This window comes from Rousettus aegyptiacus, unplaced genomic scaffold, assembly GCF_014176215.1.
Source record: "Rousettus aegyptiacus isolate mRouAeg1 unplaced genomic scaffold, mRouAeg1.p scaffold_m13_p_15, whole genome shotgun sequence".
In the NCBI taxonomy this organism is placed as follows: domain Eukaryota; kingdom Metazoa; phylum Chordata; class Mammalia; order Chiroptera; family Pteropodidae; genus Rousettus; species Rousettus aegyptiacus.
Genome location: NW_023416290.1, coordinates 50,451,079 through 50,470,481, shown reverse-complemented (window position 1 = coordinate 50,470,481; position 19,403 = coordinate 50,451,079). Strand labels below are relative to the sequence as shown.

Sequence of the window (19,403 nt, the reverse complement as noted above, 5' to 3'; positions counted from 1 at the left end):
ACAACAGAAACCATCTCTGGCTAACTTAAACAGGAAATCACATTGCTGGAAGGATGGGGAGGAGGGAGGTTGAGTGGGACTTCGAGGGAATCACAGCCAGGTCACACACATCAATGACCCTGCCTCTGTACCCTCTGCTATTGCCAACATGAATAATCTCTGCCCCTGAATCTTTGGGTCACTCCTTCAAGAGGCAATGAACATCTGAAGTGGGAACAGCCCATGGACTGAGCTAAGGTCACATGCTTGAGTCCTAGTTGCCAGGTTAACAGGAAAATGAAGTAGCTGTCCCCATAGGCTTTGTATTGAAGGAGGCAGGGCCCTGCCTAACCCAAACCCACCCAAAGAGAAAACCTTTCAGATAGGAGAGGTGTCTACTGAAATCCAGAATAGCTAAAAAATGGCAAATGTCAATTCTGATCTTCCCCCACCTCCAAGTGATTAATAGTTTTCCCTCTTTTGTGGAAAATCAATGAGATTAGGTATCAAATTTAAGTAACAGATTTATAACATTCCTGAAAGACATCCCTGTAGAAACTGATTTTTACTTTATAACTTTGTTAGAGTAAGAAGTTAGAAAGGGGCCTATCTATGACCTCATCTCAAATGAGGTAATGGAATTATGATTAGCTCTTACCTCAGCCCTCTTTTCTGTCATACTTGGAGTAAAAAACACTTGACCCTCTTTAAGCAGTCAGGAGTTTTGGGAAAGGCCCTCAGTTTCTACGGCCCCTTCTTTTCTTAAATCACTCCAATCTACAAAAGCTAAGACTTTGGAAAAGGGAAAAAGTATCACTTCCCAAAGGCCAGATCCAAAGCAACTCCATAAGATTTCTAAGGCTGCTATAACAAATTAACACAAATGGGGAGCTTTAAAAAATTATTGTATCACAGTTCAGGAGGCCAGAAGTCTGGAATAAAGGTGTCAACAGGGATGGCTCCTTCTGGAGGCTGTGAGGGAGAATCTATTCCATACCTCTCTCCTGGCTTCTCGTGGTTTGTTGGTAATCCTTGGTGTTCCAGGGCTTATTGATGCATCACTCTGATTTCTGCCTTCATCTTCACTTCACCTTCTCCTCTGTGTGTCAAATCTCCTTCTCTTTTCTCCTATGACACCAGTCATTGGATTGAGGGTCCATTATAAATTCAGAATGATCTCATCTCTAGATCCTTAATTACATCTGCGAAGACTCTTTTTTCCAAACAAGGCCACATTTACAGGTACCAGAGTTTAGAACTTGGACATGTACTTTTGGGGTACACGAATCAATCCGCTACACCAACCAAAGGCTGAAACAGGTATGGTAATTCTAAATATTGTGGGAGAGAAAATAAAGGAACAGTGAAAACTCTTTGGCTGGCTCTGTCTGTTGGTGCTCTGAAATCTCTAGTTCTTTTGCTTATTTTAAAAGAACTAAAACAACTGCTATAATTTCTGTGGAAGTCAATTTGGCGATATCTAACAATCACAAATGCATATGTATTTTGGATAGTACTTTTTATACATTTTTGTTGAGGTATATTATGTATAAATGAATTTGGACATATCAAAAGTGTACAGTATGCTACTTTAAATATTGTTCTTTCCTCTTGCATTTATATTGGGTAAATGATTAAAGCTTTTTCTATTGTAAAATTAATACATAGTCAATGTCAAAAAATCAGAAAAATTGAGAAAAGTACAAAAAAACTACACAACGACCATAATATTACCACTCAGAAATTACTATTCACATTTGTTGTAGTTTCTTCAAGACTTTATCCAACACAAGTATACACTAATATTTTTTTAAATGAAAATGGAACCATATGATACATAATTAAATTAAGTTACATCATAATTTTTAATGACATTATAGCATTCTTAAGGGTGACCCCACTGAAGGACCTTTAAGTTTTCAGTGTTTTGACATTGTAAATAATACTGTGGTAAATATGATGCACCCATTTTTGACAACTTTTTAAAAGGTACAATATAAAATGCAGACTATGTAATAACTTCTGTATCATAAATGTGCATTGAAAGGAATTCCTGCTATTCCCTCCAAACTTGCTTTAGCCATAGCCTCTTCATCTAAGTGCAGCTTCCTCTTTCCATTGGCTCAAACAAACAAAAAAACAAACATTGGAGTCATCCCTGACTCCTTTCTCTGATGCCTAAATCCGATTAATCGGCAAATTCAGTTGGCTCTTTCTTCCACATATAACCATAATTTGACCATTTCTCATTACCTCCATGCTCTCACACTGGCGTGTATCACTGTCATCTCTTGATTGTAGTGACCTTCTAACTAGAGTTGCCAGATATAGAAAATAAAATACAGGACACCCCATAAAAATAAAACAACAAATATTTTTTTTAGTAGTATAAGTATGTCCCAAATAGTGTATTCTCCATTCAGCAGCCAGATGGATTCCTTCAAAAAGTCAGAATAAGTCACTCCTCTGTTCGAAATCCTGTGATGTCTTCATCTCACTTATAATAAAAAGTAAAAAAAAATAAAATAACCTTACAGCTGAGGTCAGCCCTGCAGGATCTGCTGCTAGCGGCTTGTTGATTTTATCGGCCTCACTGCCCTCTCCTTTTCTCTGCTTGCTGCTCTTTTCTCCCACATATACCTAACCTCTTTTAGATCTTCGCTTATACTTCTGAGCGAGACCTTCCCTAATTACTGTGTAAAACTGCACACTTCCCTTCTCCATCCCTACTTTGTATTTCTCTGTCGACTTACCACCTTTAAACAAACATTTAGTTTGTTTTTCTCTTTCCACCAGAATTTAAGTTCTATGAGAGCATTTTTGCTTTTTGTTCACTACAGCATCCCCAGTGCTTAGACGAGGGCCTGGCACATAATAGATGCTCAATAAATATTTAATAAGCGTCAAATTAAGGAAATGTAGTTATCCAAATCAATAAATAGGTTTTGTTTGTTTCACTAGGACTCTCTCATTCTGATCATTCAGCATGTTATGTTTCAAAGTAGTCAAGTAACTGCTGTAATCTTAGAGAAGCCATTTTCTGTAATTCTATGATAGCAGCAAATATTTTTAAGTCCAGACACGGTTCTAAGGTATAATATAGTAGAAATTTAGCTATTATTATAGTTAATTTAAAGATGAAGAAATTAAACCCCAGCGAGGTGAATAACTAGCTCAAGATCGTATATACATGGGACTTTTGGCAGTGATGGGTACAGAACCTGCGCCCTTCCAGTACTCTATCGACTCACTTTTAACTCTTCTGTTTTCTTTTGAACTTGTTTTGGTTAAGCTATCATTAAAAGCCTCTTAAGGATTAAAGTCAAAACTTGACAAAGGCCAATTGCCTATTAGCCCTCCAGTGAAGGACTTGGCATTTTGCATTTGAATCTTGCACCCGGGGAAGCCAAAGGCAGGTGTCGGGAGGGGCGGGGAGGAGCCGCCAGGCCCTCGCCAGCCAATCAGAGCTGGCGGGAGCCTCCCTTCCCCCTCTGACATCCACGCGCCAAAATTCCAAACGGGACTTCGCGCCGCTACCCGCCATCTCCCTCCGCGGAGGTCGGCGAGCCGGAACTAGATGAGAAAATAAGTCAGCGTTCTCCTGCCTCTGGCCGCTCGGGTCCTCGACACTGCGGGTGCGGGTTCTCCTCGCCTTCGGCCCCAGTTCCTTCGCTCTACAGACAGGAGGCAAGTTTCGAGCCCGCCGTTGTAGGCTGACGGCGTGGGCGGGACTTGCAGCGGAGGGATTTCGGGCGCGCGCGCTGAGTCCGCTAGCGCGGGGCTTGTGGCGCCAGAATTCGGAGCGTGGAAGAACCTGAGCGTTTGCAGCGCGGCGCTGGCCCCGTCTCCCGCCGCGGACGCGGGGGCCCGGAGCAGGGGAAGATGGTGGTTCTCCGCAGCAGCCTGGAGCTGCACAGCCACTCCGCAGCCTCGGCCACGAGCTCCCTGGACCTGTCCAACGAGTTCCTCAGCTTGGAGCAGATCGGCCGGAGGCGGCTCCGCTCGGCCCGCGCCGCTGAGCAGTCCGCCGTCACTGCGGCCGCCGCGGGCGTGAGTACCGGCCTGGGGCGGGCCCCTAGGGCCGGGCCTGAGGGACTGCTCGCGGCCCGTTGCCCGGGTGGGGCCCGGGGGTGGGCTGCGCGGTCGGGGTGACAGTTGGGGGAGCGGTTGGGAGTATTGTGGAGGACGAGAAAAATGGAAGGCTCCTTAAGATCGGAGCCCGAAGGGGTGTGGGTCGGGTGAAGAGATCGCACTGACTGGAAGAGGGCTGAGCCATTACTATCTACTTTCACACGAGAGGAAGCCGAAGCCCTCTGGAGCTGAAGTGCAGTTGAGGGGCGAGCCTCGGCTTGGGGGGCAGCCCCACCCCCCACCTCACATACTTCCCTAACCCATGGCCCAGCCTCCCGCCCTAGGTTCGCATCAATCGAATGCAGTACACATTTACTGACTGCTAACTATGCATAGCAAAGGTTTCGGGGACCACAGGGATAGAAAGATTCTAATTTGGGTTTCCTGGCCTCCATTTACGATCCGGAGAGGTTCAGTGACAAGAGTGCAGGGAATAAATACCAGGTTGCATAATGTGGAGGGATGGAGACCAGCACTTCATGTACATACAGCCTTTTCACTCAAGCCTCGCAACAGCTTCATGAGAGTGGGTAGTTGAAATATTTACATCACAGTCGAAGAAACGGACTCAAGAAGGTAACCAGTAAGTGGTAGATCTCAAATGGGAACTTGGATTCTCTGCCTCCAAAACCTTTTCCTTTTTATTATATCACGCTGCAGTTATCAACAGTGTCTATAGCGGAAGTTCCCTTGGGGGGTGGAGCAGTAAAGCCCCGTCGAAAAGAACTGCTCCTCCTTTGAGAGAAATAGTACCTCCATCTCTCAACCCCAGCTGTTCAAAGAGGCACAGGTGGAGGGGACAGCGCTAAAAAGGCTGGAAAAATTGAGAAAGCAACACTAGTGAAAGTAAGGCAGTAGGAAGTTGTCTAGGTCTGTTGGAGGAAGGGTAGGCACCGGGGAGGAAAAAAATAGGACCAGAAAGTGTTAGGAATTGGGACGTCCCAATGAAAGGCCAAGGGAAGGTGTGTGTGGCGGGAGAGAGTGACAAGACTTAGTTCTACAGGAGTGATCACTGTATGAAATAAGTTCTTGGTTTCTTTTGTAGATCCCCCATACTAGTTGTCTCTCTACTGAGGGCAGTGAAAGAGTTGTTCGGTCTCTGAAATTGTGATTCTGAATTGTAAAAATGATTTCCTGACTTTCAGGATGTTTCTCAATCACGTGCAGAAGTTGGTAGACATCTGGGGAGGCCAGATACTTGTGCGCTGAACTTGGGTCACTTGATTTATTTAACCTATGATCAGAAAAGCAAATCATTTCAGAAAATATTTATTGAATGTTCATTGTCTTCAGGACGATGCTAGATCCTGTGACTGTAATGGTGTATTACACCCCGGTTAACTAACATAGGTGCTTAAAACAACTGTTAGTTTTGAATCTCAGCTTACCAATAATCAGCAGGTTTCTACATATGTTAAAAGGGTGATAGTCACCACATGGGTAGTGAGAATTAAATGTGATCATGCATGTAAGGACACTTGGCATATACTGTAGTTAGGACTCAGTCATTGTCAGCTATTAAGACCACAATCTTAATGGCCACTCTGTCATTCCAGTTCCTCAGGCCAAAAACCTTAGAGTCATCCTCTACACCTCTCCATTTCATATTAGCAATTTCTGTTGGCCCTGCTTTCAAAATGTGTTCACTATCTGACCACTTCTCAGCTCCTCTGCTGTTGCCATGCTGGTTCAAGCCATTCTTGTCTGTATTATTAGAATAGATTCTCAACTGGCCTCCCTGTTTTCCACCCTTTTGTATAATAACCCCTTCTGAACAGTTCTCAATCTAGCTTACCGGGTGATCTTTTTCAAGGTCAACAGTTGAGTACTCCTCTGCTCAAAAATTCCTATCAAAGAGTAAAAAGTTTGAAAGTTTGGTAGCAACCCTGTGCCCCCTTGCCCCCTTCTTTTTATGATGGAATGCTCTTCCATTCTCCCTTTTACAAAACCTAGTCTATTTCAGCCACACAGGCCTAGATGCTCCTTGGTGCTCCTTGAATACCAGAGACTTTGACTTGCTCTGCCCTTGTTGGGAATACTCTACTCCTGGATATCTATATGACCCGTTCCTTTATTTTTACATTTTTTAATTAAAAAAGAAATCAGAACTTATAGTGCTTAGTGTGTTCCAAGATTTTTACAAATATTAACTCAATACTCATAACTATGAAGTAGGTAGTTTTATCTTTGCAGGTGAGAGAACCGAGGCACAGAGACTTAGTTTGCTCAAATTTGCCTTTATAGTAAGCAATAGAACTGAGTTCTACCTAGGAGAACCTAGGAATGTGTCTTTTTAAGTCTTTGGTAAAGTTTCACCTTTTCAGTGATGCTTAGCCCTTACCACTGTATTTAAAATTGCAAACCATTCATTGACATGCCCCTTTACTCTGCTTTATGTTCCCCCAGTACTTATCAGCTTCTAACATATTCTGTAATTTCCTTCTTTTTAAATACTTTCATCTCTCCCCAAATCATAATTTAACTCCATAGGGATTTGGACCTTTTGTTCAGCAATGCATTCTCAGTACCTAGAAAAGAACCTATAGTGTAGTAGGTACACCACATGTGTTGTTGATTGCCTTTGCTCTAATGGAACTTAGTTTTTAGCAAAGGAGACAGAGACTATACACACAGAGACTCCTTGTCATAAATGCCATATCAGTGGCACATGGTTAAGTAGTTAGTACTCGGCTGGATTTGTAGGGTGGAAGGATATTTTTTTCAGGCCTGGATTTCCAGTAGAGATTATACCTTTTTGAGACATAATTTTCCTCTCTTCTATAAATCCTCTAGACCACATTATAATCAGAGGGTTACTTAGTGAGCATAGAATTTGATCAAAAGAAATGGATTGTCCTGTGGGGCAATGTATTCATGTTGACAGCCCACCAGTACCACATATAAACCATACCTTTGTGACTGGAATATTTTCTAATTTGGGGACTTTATATTCAATATATTTGATTATAGCTTGCTTTTTATGTCAATCAGGTATTTCAGAAACTTGCCACCCTGATTGTATTTGGGTCTGATTGAATTTCCTACTCCTCAGCCACATACTCATTGACAGAGCATTTCTTAAGATAAGATTACTTTTAAGGATGGTTAAATTTAGTCATATTAATTTGATAACTTGGATTTTTCTTCATCTAATTTCAGAAATCGACCTTATCTTCACATTTTAAAGGTGCTTATAGTTAACCCATTTATTAACCACATTCTACTTTTACGTTTTGAATATGGTATCACTCATCTGGACGTAGGGATTTCCCCGCCCTTCCCCCCCCCCCCCGACTTGTGTGGATTCTCTGAATTTTATTTTTTGTTGTTTTAAATTTGTTTTTCTTTTTTAAACTTTTATTTACATCCTACCAACTTTATGAGTTTGGATGCCCCTTCCGTGGTTTCTTTTTCCTTCAGAGTCAAACTAGCCATTATCTATTTCTGTGTTTTCATGGGCCTGAGGCTCTTTGATTTCTTAACTTAAGTGTTATTTCTCAGGCTAAAGTGCCACTTGAGGATGAATAGTAGGTTTTTTTGGTGATGACTGTCCACTACTTTTGTGTTGTGTTTACGTACATTTTTATTCTGTATGTTTTTAGGTAAAATAAAACATGTTATAGTATGTAAAAGGGACTATTTTTGTGGTTTTTAAAAATTATTTATTAAAAAGCCTGGAGGGATATTCTAAACTCGACACTTATGTATACAAAACATGGGAGATTTTTTAAAACTTGAAGCATAACACAACACAGAAAAATGAAAAGTGTGCAGCTCAGCGAAGTATCATGCAGCATGGATAGGAAAATTTTGACGTGTAGCCATGAGTGTTGCTCTCTGGAGTTGTGTGACATGTTCTGCATTAGAAAAAGTATACTTGTTTTGACTGGCCCTTGATTTTAGGTTTAGAAGTTGCAACTTTTAGAACAGGGATCCAGTGAGATAGTGTTTAAGATGGATTATAGTCAACAAATCTGAAGTTTAGAATACTAGTTAAGATTATAATATTAATTATATAGAACTTATATGTCAGTCAAGATTCCAAAGATATACATACACATTTGCCTTATAAATATTTATTATCCTCATTATAGATATGGAAACTAAGTCACAGAGACCTTAAGATTATACAGCTTTAAGTGATGTGTCAAGAATCAGTCCTAGGTAATCTATCTTAGTTTGGGTTCTTATTTAAATACGCTGTTGTTTCAAAAGGCCAAAGGGGAAAACTAGAACCTAAATTAAAATGATACTAAAAGGAATGGGGAGAAAAATAATAAATACTGCAAGGGGTCTGAAAGTTACTCTAGGAGGGAAGGTCATATTGTTTCCAACTAAAGAGGTGAGCAGTAGACCATCATTGGAGCTATGATGCCAGAGTTTGAGATTAGCACTATATATATTTGGGAGTGGCCACATGTATAGAGGTGATAGCGGAATCCTGGAAGGTGAATAGAAAACATAGAAAAAAAAATACTTAAGAAGATATGGAAAAATGGCTATGTTTTGAGTATCATGTAAACCAAAGATCGAAGCATTTAAAGAAGGGAGCAGTCAACTCCATAGAAGTCAGTGAGGTAGAGCGGAGGCCAGTGGATTTAGCTACTGGGAGATAGTTTTGGATCTAATATAAAAGCTGTAGAGGTAGAAACCAAATTGTTGGAGCTCGTGGAATAAATGAATGGTAAGGAATTGGCCACACCTGTTTCAGGATGAAGCTAAGGAGGGGATATCACAACTATACTGAATATAACGTGTATACCATTGTGCATAAAAATATGCTACTGGTCAAGCTTTCAAGGGGCCGCAAGTCCAGATGAATAGATCTTTTGCCAGTATTACAACTATGATTTTTAAAATCCCATTCTAACCTCATTTGTTGAATTAATACTTAAATTAACTCAACCAACTGACCCTCATATGTATTTTTTATGAATTTAAAGCTTTAATAAGCTTAGTATTGTGGGAAAACCACATATTAGAATATTTCTGTTATTCAGGTATATCTATTTTGGGGGAAAACCTTTGTTATTCTATTGTTCCCTACTCCCAGGACTAACTTACTGATTCTGCAAGATTGTAACACTTAAAATCTAACTATATACTTTTTCTCTTCTAAAACTTTTTAGAAACTATCTGTGCTCTCAATTTTTTTTTAAGTAGATTTTGGCCATAGACTAAATGAGGGTATATCTCCATGTTTAGTTTTCAGATTAAGTATGTTTTCTCTTCATTTTTTTACTTCTTAGGAAATTTTTTTCTGGCAATACATGTAAAAATGTAAAAAATAGAAAGTGAAAGTCCCTATTTCTATCATCTAGTGTTAATTACTGTTATGAGTTGGCATTTTACTTACCTCTTGAGAATTATTTTGCTTAGCTACATTAAAATGTGACTTTGATTTAATAACTGTACTAGTTTCCTTAGGAAATCAGATGTACATACAAAAATTTTATAGACAACCTAAGTGCGTGATACATTAAGCAGTTTGTTAGGTAGATTCACGTAATGGCTGGAATACTATTCATTTGAAAGATTTTTAGAATCATGTTTCATGACATGGGAAAATGTTTTTATTACTAGAAGACTGCTATAAAACATAAATAGTATTATCCCAATTTAAAAATCCTGTGACTGTATTTGCATAGGAAGGAATGATTTGCGCACCGAAAGGTTACCTGGTTATCTCTGAATGCTTATTTCACTTAGCATGTCTTTTATAAACAGTATTTTTGGAAGTTGTTGATATTTTAAAATTTCAGTTTGTACCTCTATATAGATGATTCCCCAAAAACTTAATTTTTAATTTTTTCTCCACATTGTTAAGAAGGATGAACAAAGACACTCACTATGCAAAGCTAAGATTCACTTATGCCACTTAGAGGACTAAATCTTTCAAGTTCCTCAAGGAATCTTTTTCCCAGTATTTACCACCCCCTCCTCTTAAAAACAAATAAACAAAAAAACCTTTTTTATTATCTCCAGGAACATGGTAACATTTACTTTTTTATTGTAATAAAATATAGGTAACATAAAATTTACCATTTTAACCATTTTTTAGTGTACGGCTCTGTAGTATTAGGTACATTCATGTTGTTCTGCAGTTATCATCACCACCCCTCTCTAGAATTTTTTTATCTTCCAAAACTGAAACTCTACCCATGAAATACTAACTCCCCATTTTTCCTTCCTCCCAACTCCTGCCAACCACCTTTGTACTTTCTGTCTCTATAAATTTAATGACTCTAGGAGCCTCACATAAGAGGAAACATACAATATTTTTATATTGTCCCCAAAAATTCTTATTTCACCATTTTCTTCTGAGACATCCTAAATTTCTTTCAGCTTTGTATTCTCTTACCTGTTTTTAAGCTGCGGTCTAAGATTCCTCCACCCATTGGTTTAAATAGTTACAAAGGAGAGCATTTCTGTCATCTTTTAATGTTGACTTAAAAAAAAATAAAACTGTTACATAAGACTTACACAAGTAGCCACTGGAATCCAAAAACCATAGTTATTTGATATATGTCTTGAAACATTAAAAAAATAGTACATGAGCAAGCTCTTCTAGCAGTCAGAAATTTTACCTTAATTCTTTTTTCCCTTCTTTAATTTGTGTTTCCAGTCCATTTAACTCACAACATTTTATCTTCATATAGTTTTATGCTTTAATGTTACTTATTATCCTTTCATGCTTGTAAAATAAAATTTGAAATTTTTTCCTACTTTTCTGTGATCACAAGGCTCTATGATATAAAGTAATATTTCATTAGGATTTCATGTGCGAAGTCTCCCTTCTCACCCAATTAGTTCATGTATCTGTGGATGAATCTTATTGCGGATGAATCTTATTGCCGGAGACAGTGTTTATTATCACTTCCATTGTTTTTACAATTTTAAGCATTGAGAAACATTGTTCATCTCAATTAGTAGGTAGTAATGAAGAGTTTTCTTTAGCGATACCACTCAGTTTTTCTGGCTTTTATGCCAAAAATCATTTGCCAACATTTATTTTTAGGGGTTTCTTAGCTCAATTAGGTCTCTTTTCAGTTTTGTTTGGAAGCAAAGAATTGGAAACCACTTAACAAAGGTAAGGATTTGTAGAGTAGTTTAGTCATTCAATTTCTTAACACCTACACTAGTGTCTGTCTTTGGTAAGGTTTTTAATGCCTTGAGGCAGTCCACTATAGTAAGATTCAAAATGGGAAAGAGAGAGGACTTTCTTTTGTTAAATGACAGAAAGGTAAATGAAAGAAGATGCCCTGTGTTAGTTAAGGCGCCTTCTCAGATCAGTTTTAAGAAAAAGTACATGTGGAGATTAAGAATCTGGAAATATAGATTCCCTTAATCTTTTCCTTGGAAAGTGTTGTTACAATATTCCCATCTAAGATGTGGGTGTTTGTTTTAAAATTAATATACCTACCTAAAAGTAGGTATTTTTTTCAAACATCCTTGAATATAAGCATACTGATAAAAATAGTAACAAATCATATCACTTAATATTTTATGAAGTACTTGTTCAATTCTTACACAAATCCTTGTGGTATACATACCTTGTTCTACTTGTGAACCAATCAAATATTCTGCCTGATAAAACACAGTGAGATAACAGGTAAAGTCTGCCTTGGGAGTGGGGGAGAGACATTAATGTTTCTTTCTTTTTTTTTTTTTTTTAATGCCTATTTTTCTAAAATCATCAATTTTCATAGCAGTAGGGCATAGAATCATAGCGTTAAATACTTTTGCCTTCTAATGTAAAGGTAAGCTTTATATAATTCCAGAGAGGTGTGTATGAACTTTTGAATAGTTTATGACTGCAGCTCTGTAGCTCATAAAGCAGCCCACTAACTTAGAGGGCCTCTAATCCATTGTGCAGAAATGACGTTACATACAGACAGCTCTATGGTTTTTACAATAGATTAACATAGCTAAAAGACTCTGAATTCAATTGTTGCATTATCTGTGTGAAATAGATAATAACTTCTTTTTGTTATCCAAGCCAAAATTATAGTTCCGATGGTCCACTTATTTTAAGATTACTGCCAGTGATTGCATGGCAGACAGTGGTGTATATCTTTCTAATTTCTGTAGTCTTAAAATAATGGAGTACTTACTATTAGAAACTATTCCAGCTTCTTTTCCATTGTGGAAAACTTCAGTCTCTGGACTACTTGTTATGAAATAGAACTGTAAATCTCAATAAGTCTTACATTAGCTGTTTCATAGACCTTGCTGATATTTATTAAAATGGTTATTTTTTTCTAGATATTAAGTGTTATAGTTTCTTGGGGAGATCCAAGAGGATTCTGCGCCAAAAGAAGTTGTTATAAACTTGTAATCAGAGAAAACTCTTAGAAATTTAACTTGAGGATTTTGACAAAAAAAACTTGAATGACTTTCTTAATTTTTCTTAAAGGATGGGTCTTCAGTTAAGGAAGTTGAAACTTACCACCGGAAACGTGCCTTAAGGAGTTTGAGAAAAAATGCACAGAATTCTTCAGATTCTAGTTTTGATAAGAATATGGAAATAACAGAGAAACATACTAATGGCAGGCATTTTACAAGGTAATAGAAGATGGTCAAATGCTAATTCAAAATAGTTTTAAAGTAATTAATTTCTAAGTGTATTCTTCACTGGTCATCAAGATGCCAAGATTATAAAATGTAATTTATTTGAAACGAAATTGCCACAAATGAATATTATTGAATTAAAAATTTAATGTGTACACAGGTTTTTTATTTGCATGTTCAAAGATGATATTTGTGATATGTGTGAGTGTAAATGACAAGGTTGATTTGTTTATGATTTGTGGTTCTTCATAGTCTATACAAAGCCATTATTCAAAATAGTAGCTATATTTTTGATTGTTTGCTATCAAGTTTTTCATCAGTTCTCAGTCATTTATGAATTTCCGTGTTGTGTTTCTAAGGCAGTCTTCACATAGAAGCGGAACATGATTTTCTTTACTTGTCTTACTAGATACTCTTTACATACTTAATTTTCATTTCTCAAGAGCCCTGAGGTGGGAGACAGGAATCCCATTTTAATACTCAAGGAATTACTTTCAGTGAATTAAGCAGTTCATGGAACTTGAGTTTGGTTTAGGGCAGATTTAAATCTAACTTTAATTAGCTCAAAATCTTCATTCCCCCCGCCCCCACTTTGGTGGGCCCAGCATAAGTGAGGAGAAATGTCAATTTAAAATTTGACGAAATAATTGTTTTTACATTAATTCTTATAAAGAAATTACTCATAATAATTTAGGAGACTAGAACTCTCCCACTCTTAAATAGAATTTTGCTTCTTATTTTGTGTTGTGGTTTTTCTAGAGAAGTGAGGTTGTACCCTTTTGTTTTTTGTTACTATTATTTTTTTCAGTTAATCTTTTATATATTTTTTAATTTGCATCTTGCTTCATCTATTATTTATGAAGTATTTACTCCTGTATTTCAGGGAGTCCAAGATAACACACATTTCAGGAGGTGAAACACATTATTTTATAAGACTAAGAAAAAAAACACTGAAGGTTGAATCATGACACGTCATCAATACTAAGACACATTCCAATTTCAGAGATGTTAAAATGGGAAATGTACAACTTTTAGAATCTATGAAATACAATTTGAGCTATCCCAGTAGTATTTCTGAAACTTGAAGTCTTCCTGAGGAAGGAAAAATGTTCCATTAATTCTCTATGAGAATTTTAAAATTTACTTCATGATTTGAAGAAAAAAATAAACATTCTAGATCATCAAAATTGCTACTTTATAGAGAATAGCCATAAAATTTCATGCCCTGCTTTGGTGTTTACACATAAATTGTAACCTAGTAATTGCTTTAGTTATCTCAGGTTCATAAGATAAGAATTGAGTCTGACCTTAATATATAAACAATGCAGCTGCTTCCAAGATAAAGCCACTTGATATGATATCATGATGTGCTGTTCAAGTAAGGGTTTGGAATACTTCGAATAAAGAGTAGTGGATGAAATGAGCCATCCTTATATGCAAGAAACATAGATAACAAAGCAAACTTGAGAAATTGATAGCAGTTGGTACCACATTCAGACAGCAAATGGCTATTTTGTTTCAACAAACCCTCGTTAGGTTAATATTTCAATTGGTGGTTGATTTTATCATTTCGTTTATATAAAACAAAAGAAATTATATCTAGTTCAGCTTGTACATAGTCAAAACAATTCAGTGTTGGAAATCCTCAAAAGTTTTTACTTTTAAAAAGATCTGTACATTATTCGAATTTGTGAGACATTGTGCTGGGCTTTATACTCAACAGATATTAAAGGAATGTGTTAAAATAAGTGCTTTTTAAATTGGATGTAAAGTGACTAGTTTTTTAAACTAGATTTCTTCTAAAAGATAATAAATTTCTATCTTTTTAATTATTTTTCAATAGCAACTTTATTGAAATATAATTCACATACCATAAAATTCATGATTTTAAAGTGTGTAGTTCAGTGTTTGAGAATACTTACAGCATTGTGCAGCCATCACCACTATCTAATTTCAGAATGTTTTCATCACCCTAGAAATAAACCTGTGCCCATTATCCCCCAACCCAGCCCCTTGGAAACCACTAATCTATTTTCTGTTTCTAAGGCCTTGCCTATTCTGGACATTTTATATAAATGAAATCATATGACATATGCTCTTTTGTGTCTGACTTTCACTTATATATGGTTTTGAAGGTTTATCTATGTTGTAGTATCTGTCAGCACTTAATTTTTTTAATTGCCAAGTAAGATTCCATAATATGAATGTGATATATTCATATTATGGAATCTTACTCATTAGTTGATGGGTATTTGAATTGTTTCCATGGACTATTATTTTACATAATGATAACATCAGGATTTGTTTATATAAGAATGATATAAAATGGCCTGCCAGTATTTTTGAATTATGCTTTATATAGTTATTCCTGTTTCTTATCAGCGTAACCCTTTTGCTGTGCCACTTTGCCTGATCGTAGTAATCTCTTTCTACATTTTTCCTCACTTAGTTTTAAATCTATTTGAGGTTCAAAGACCAGGGGACTGAAACTGTTAGAATAATACAGAAGATTTGAGTAACTGTGCCTTGAGGACAGGATCTGTATTTCTTTCGTCTTAGAGTTCTTAAGTAGGGTCCAGTAATTATGGTTTTCAGGGCACATGAAACCTCCAATGTAATGCTTAAACTTGTATGAGTGTACGCGGTTTTCTAGGGAAAAAAGATCCATAGCTTTCATCAGGTTCTCAGGGGTTGACAAAGTCCAGGCACCTGTTTTGTAAATAGTTTCATTGGAATATAACCATGCCCATTCATTTTATCTGTGGCCACTTTCCTGCCTCAGTGTGAGAGTTGTCTTGTGAGTAGTTGTGACAGAGACTGTATAGCACACAAGTCTAAACTATTTACTGTTTAAGAAACAGTTTACCAATCTCTGGAAGCAAACAAGTGCTCCCCTTCCCATATAGGCAAAAAGAAAAGAAAAATGCCCCATTAATTATTGCATTCCTAGCATCTAATAGGGGCCTGGTTTATAAAAGTGTAGGCCTACATGATATGGAGGGGAAGGTTCCTCTATGAGAATGAGCCTATGAACAAACTAGGTCTTGACCTGTGGATGGATTGCTCAGAGGTTTTTATTTTGTTTTTGGTTCTTACTTGTGTTCCAGAAAGGGTAAGGAATTATGATGACTTCCATTGTTATGAAAATACATGAATTAACTCTTCTGGATAAGATGGCTTAATATATTTTCAAGTGTCACATTCAAAATTTCACATGTACAACAGCCCACTTGCAAATAGCTTTTTATGTAAGTTAATAGATATTACCTATCCGAGTATGGAAAATTGGGTACATAAAAATAAATGAGACATACTGTTTTGTTTGCTCAGTGGATTTTGGAAAGAAAGATGAGGTTAGAGGTTAAGGAAACGTTTTTTAAAGTCTTGGATTGTTCTTTCCAATTCAGTAGATACTGTCTGCCTGTTCATGAATAGGACATCTGATTCACAAATGGGACTGTTTCTACATGTGAATGATAGCGCAATGTCATGTAAAGACTATAGCCAGTAAATGTTCTTAGAAGGAAATTATGTCACTAAGGAACATTAGTTCTGTTTATAGTTATAAATTCCTCAAGGATGTTAGACCACTATACCTCAGTGGTACAAGACACATTGTCTTGTTTTTGCTGACTGTCTAGACTAAGGATTCCATTTCTTGTTTTAAGTAAGATGATTTGATTAATTTTGTTTAGCTAAGAGTAAATACATATATCATTGAATTTCGCAACAGTTTTCAGTGTTTTTTAAATTTTTGTATATCTTAAGATTTACTCTCTAAGCCGATTTAATTTTTTGTACTAGTTTATAGCATTATGAAACATAGGATATAAAAATTGACAATTACTTTTAATTATTTAATATGTTTTTTTCATATAGGCAGTTAGCCAGACAGCAGGCCGATAAAAAAAAAGAAGAGTGCAAAGAAGGTAAGTATCGTAAAAGGCATTTCAAATTTTTTAAAAACGTAGTATTTTGTTTATAGGTATATCGAGGTATATACAATAAACTACCCACATTTAAAGTGTATGATTTGTTTGGTTTTTGACATAAGAATATGCTGTAAAATCCTTACCATAATCACTCCCCCCAAAAATTTCCTCAGGCCCCTTAATTATTTCTTCTGACTCCCTCAGCACTCCTTCATGTCCTCTACCCCTCAAAATCCTTGAGCAACCACCAATTTGTTTTCTGTCACTATCGATTAGTTTGCATTTTCTAGAGTTTTATATAAGTGAAATTATAAAGTAATGCATTCTTTTTTGCCTGGCTTTTATGTAGTACAGTTAGTTCGAATATAATCTATGTTGTTGCCTTTTGTTGCTGAGTAGTAGTCAATTATATGGATATAATACAATTTGTTGGCTACCACCACCTCCCCACCAGTTTATTATGATATAATTGACATATAACATTGTGTAAGTTTAAGATGTACAAGAAATGTTGATTCCATGCACATGTATTGCAAAATAATTACTAACATAGCCTTAACATCTGCCTCATGTCACATAATTACAATTTCTTTTTTGTGGTGAAAACATTTTAAGATCTCAGCAACTTGCAAGTATATAATATGGTATTGTTAACAATAATGGCTATACTGTAGATTCCCAGAATTTTCTCATAGCTGGACATGTGTACTCTTTGACCAACATCTTTCCTTATCCCTCACCTCTCAGTCCCTGGCAACTACCATTCTAGTTTGTTTCTGAGTTCAACTTTTTAGATTTCACATGTAAATGATATCATATAATATTTCTCTTTGTCTGACTTATTTCACTTAGCATAATGCCCTCAAGGTTCATCCATGCTACTGCGAACAACAGGATGTCCTTATAATATTTCATTGAGTGTATATAGCAGATACTCAAATAACATCCTTTTGTTCAACATTTCCTTATAACATTGATGAGATGCTGTAGAAACTTAACTCTTGATTATATCAGTCTGTGGTAAAATTGGTTTCTTATATGTCATTATTGTCATTTCACTTAAAGTCACAGAACCTATAGACAGCATTAAATGAGGACTTATTGTGTTCCACATCTTTATCCATTCATCCACTGATAGACACTTAGGTTGTTTCTCACAGTTTGTTTATTCATCTATTTTTTTTAGGCGAGGCAACCCTTGGTTAACCTCACAGATTGCAAGGACCTTGTCAGTTTACAAGCCCTTATTTTTTATTTTTTATGCCTGCAGCACCTGGTCTTCCTAGGTGGTCTCCCATCCAAGTACTCCAGACCTGACCCTGCTTAGCTTCTGAGATCAGACAGGATTGGGCTTGTTCAGGGTGGCATGGTTATAGACTGTTTATTCATCTTTTTGATGGATGTTTGGGTTGTTTCCAAGTTGGGGCTATCATAAAACTGCTTTGAATGTTTGTGTACAAGTCTCGGTATTACATCTTTTCTCTTGAGAATGGGATGGCTGGATCATATGTGTTGTATGTTGTAACTTTATTTTCTAATATTTTTAAGAAAGTTTATGTTCAAGATAGTATCATTTTATCATGTGGAAATACAGCTATTGTTCATTTTAAAATTGTTCTATAAATGCTGTTATTTCAAATCTTCCCATTTATTTTTATGTACACATTTATGAAGACAAAGTGATTCCAGTTACTCGGTCACTGAGGACTAGAAACATTGTTCAAACTACAGAACGCTTGCATGAAGAGAATGGTGATGTTGAAGTTCGCCGCAGTTGTAGAATTAGGAGTCGTTACAGTAGTGTGAACCAGTCTGTGTTATTTGACAAACTTATAACAAAGTAAGTAAATTTTATTTAGATTAAGATGATTTAACTGGCAAAAACTTCTTGTTGGAGATGGATCATAAATTTCAACTAGGCGAATATTTAATACATTCAGTTTGTGTAAAGCATAAAGGAGAATGATTATTAGAGGACTTTGTAATAATTCTATATAGATACTTAAATTCCTTGAAGAAAATTTAAAAATACTTTTTAAAAATTAAATCAAGAAATAGAGATATTTAAAATCCTAGCACTCGAAGAATAAAATGGAAAGAAAATTCAGTTTTTAAAATGTACTATTTTAGTTTTAGTTTATTTTTATATCAATTTTTTTTTAAGCACTGCTGAAGCTGTACTTCAAAAAATGGACGACATGAAGAAGATGCGTAGACGGCGAATGAGAGAGCTGGAAGACTTGGGAGTGTTTAATGAAACAGAAGAAGTAAATATATTTTTCTATCAAGGGGATGATTTAATAATCTTCGGTTTAACCTTTTTTCTCTAGTATGGATCCATTTTGGTTAAATCGGTGATTTTTACTCAGCTTTTTGATCAGTCACTAATTATTACTAGAATTGTAAGAGTTTATAAGCTGTAAATATCTTTATTTTGAGCAAGATTGAAAGGTCCTACTGAATTTTTTAAATAAATATACTAAATATTAATGGCTTTTATTTAAACACTTTTTTAGGGGAATCTTAACATGTACACAAGAGGAAAACAAAAAGATATTCCAAGAACTGATGAAGAAACAACTGACAATCAAGAAGGCAGTGTGGGTTAGTCTTTTCTCTTGTTCTGTCTTCTAGGTTTGAATTTCAGTACTTTAATTTAGTAGGATATAGCCTTTTTACTCAAGCTGTGTGACACAATAGTTTGTGAGAGATCAGAAGATTGTGCATGTTTTAAAAGAAAAATGAGGGCAGGGAATAGCTTAAAAAAGTAACATGTTTTGTTTGGGAAAG

At 36.3% G+C, this 19,403-nt stretch overlaps 1 protein-coding gene across 2 annotated transcripts in view; it reads left to right on the top strand.

Moving 5' to 3' along the window:
• The first annotated feature begins 3,518 nt into the window (after nucleotides 1-3,518).
• The window catches only part of ATAD2 (ATPase family AAA domain containing 2), a 54,729-nt gene continuing 38,844 nt past the window's right edge, over nucleotides 3,519-19,403 (top strand). The window contains exons 1-6 of one of the 2 annotated variants that reach the window (XM_036232994.1): nucleotides 3,519-3,666; nucleotides 12,527-12,675; nucleotides 16,561-16,610; nucleotides 18,288-18,453; nucleotides 18,778-18,880; nucleotides 19,130-19,217. In XM_036232994.1, coding sequence (XP_036088887.1) covers nucleotides 12,632-12,675; nucleotides 16,561-16,610; nucleotides 18,288-18,453; nucleotides 18,778-18,880; nucleotides 19,130-19,217 — 451 coding nt within the window. In that variant the 5' untranslated portion in view covers nucleotides 3,519-3,666; nucleotides 12,527-12,631. Of the gene's footprint in view, nucleotides 3,667-3,692; nucleotides 4,030-12,526; nucleotides 12,676-16,560; nucleotides 16,611-18,287; nucleotides 18,454-18,777; nucleotides 18,881-19,129; nucleotides 19,218-19,403 lie in introns of those variants that run through there. The other variant, XM_016131188.2, reaches the window with a different exon arrangement.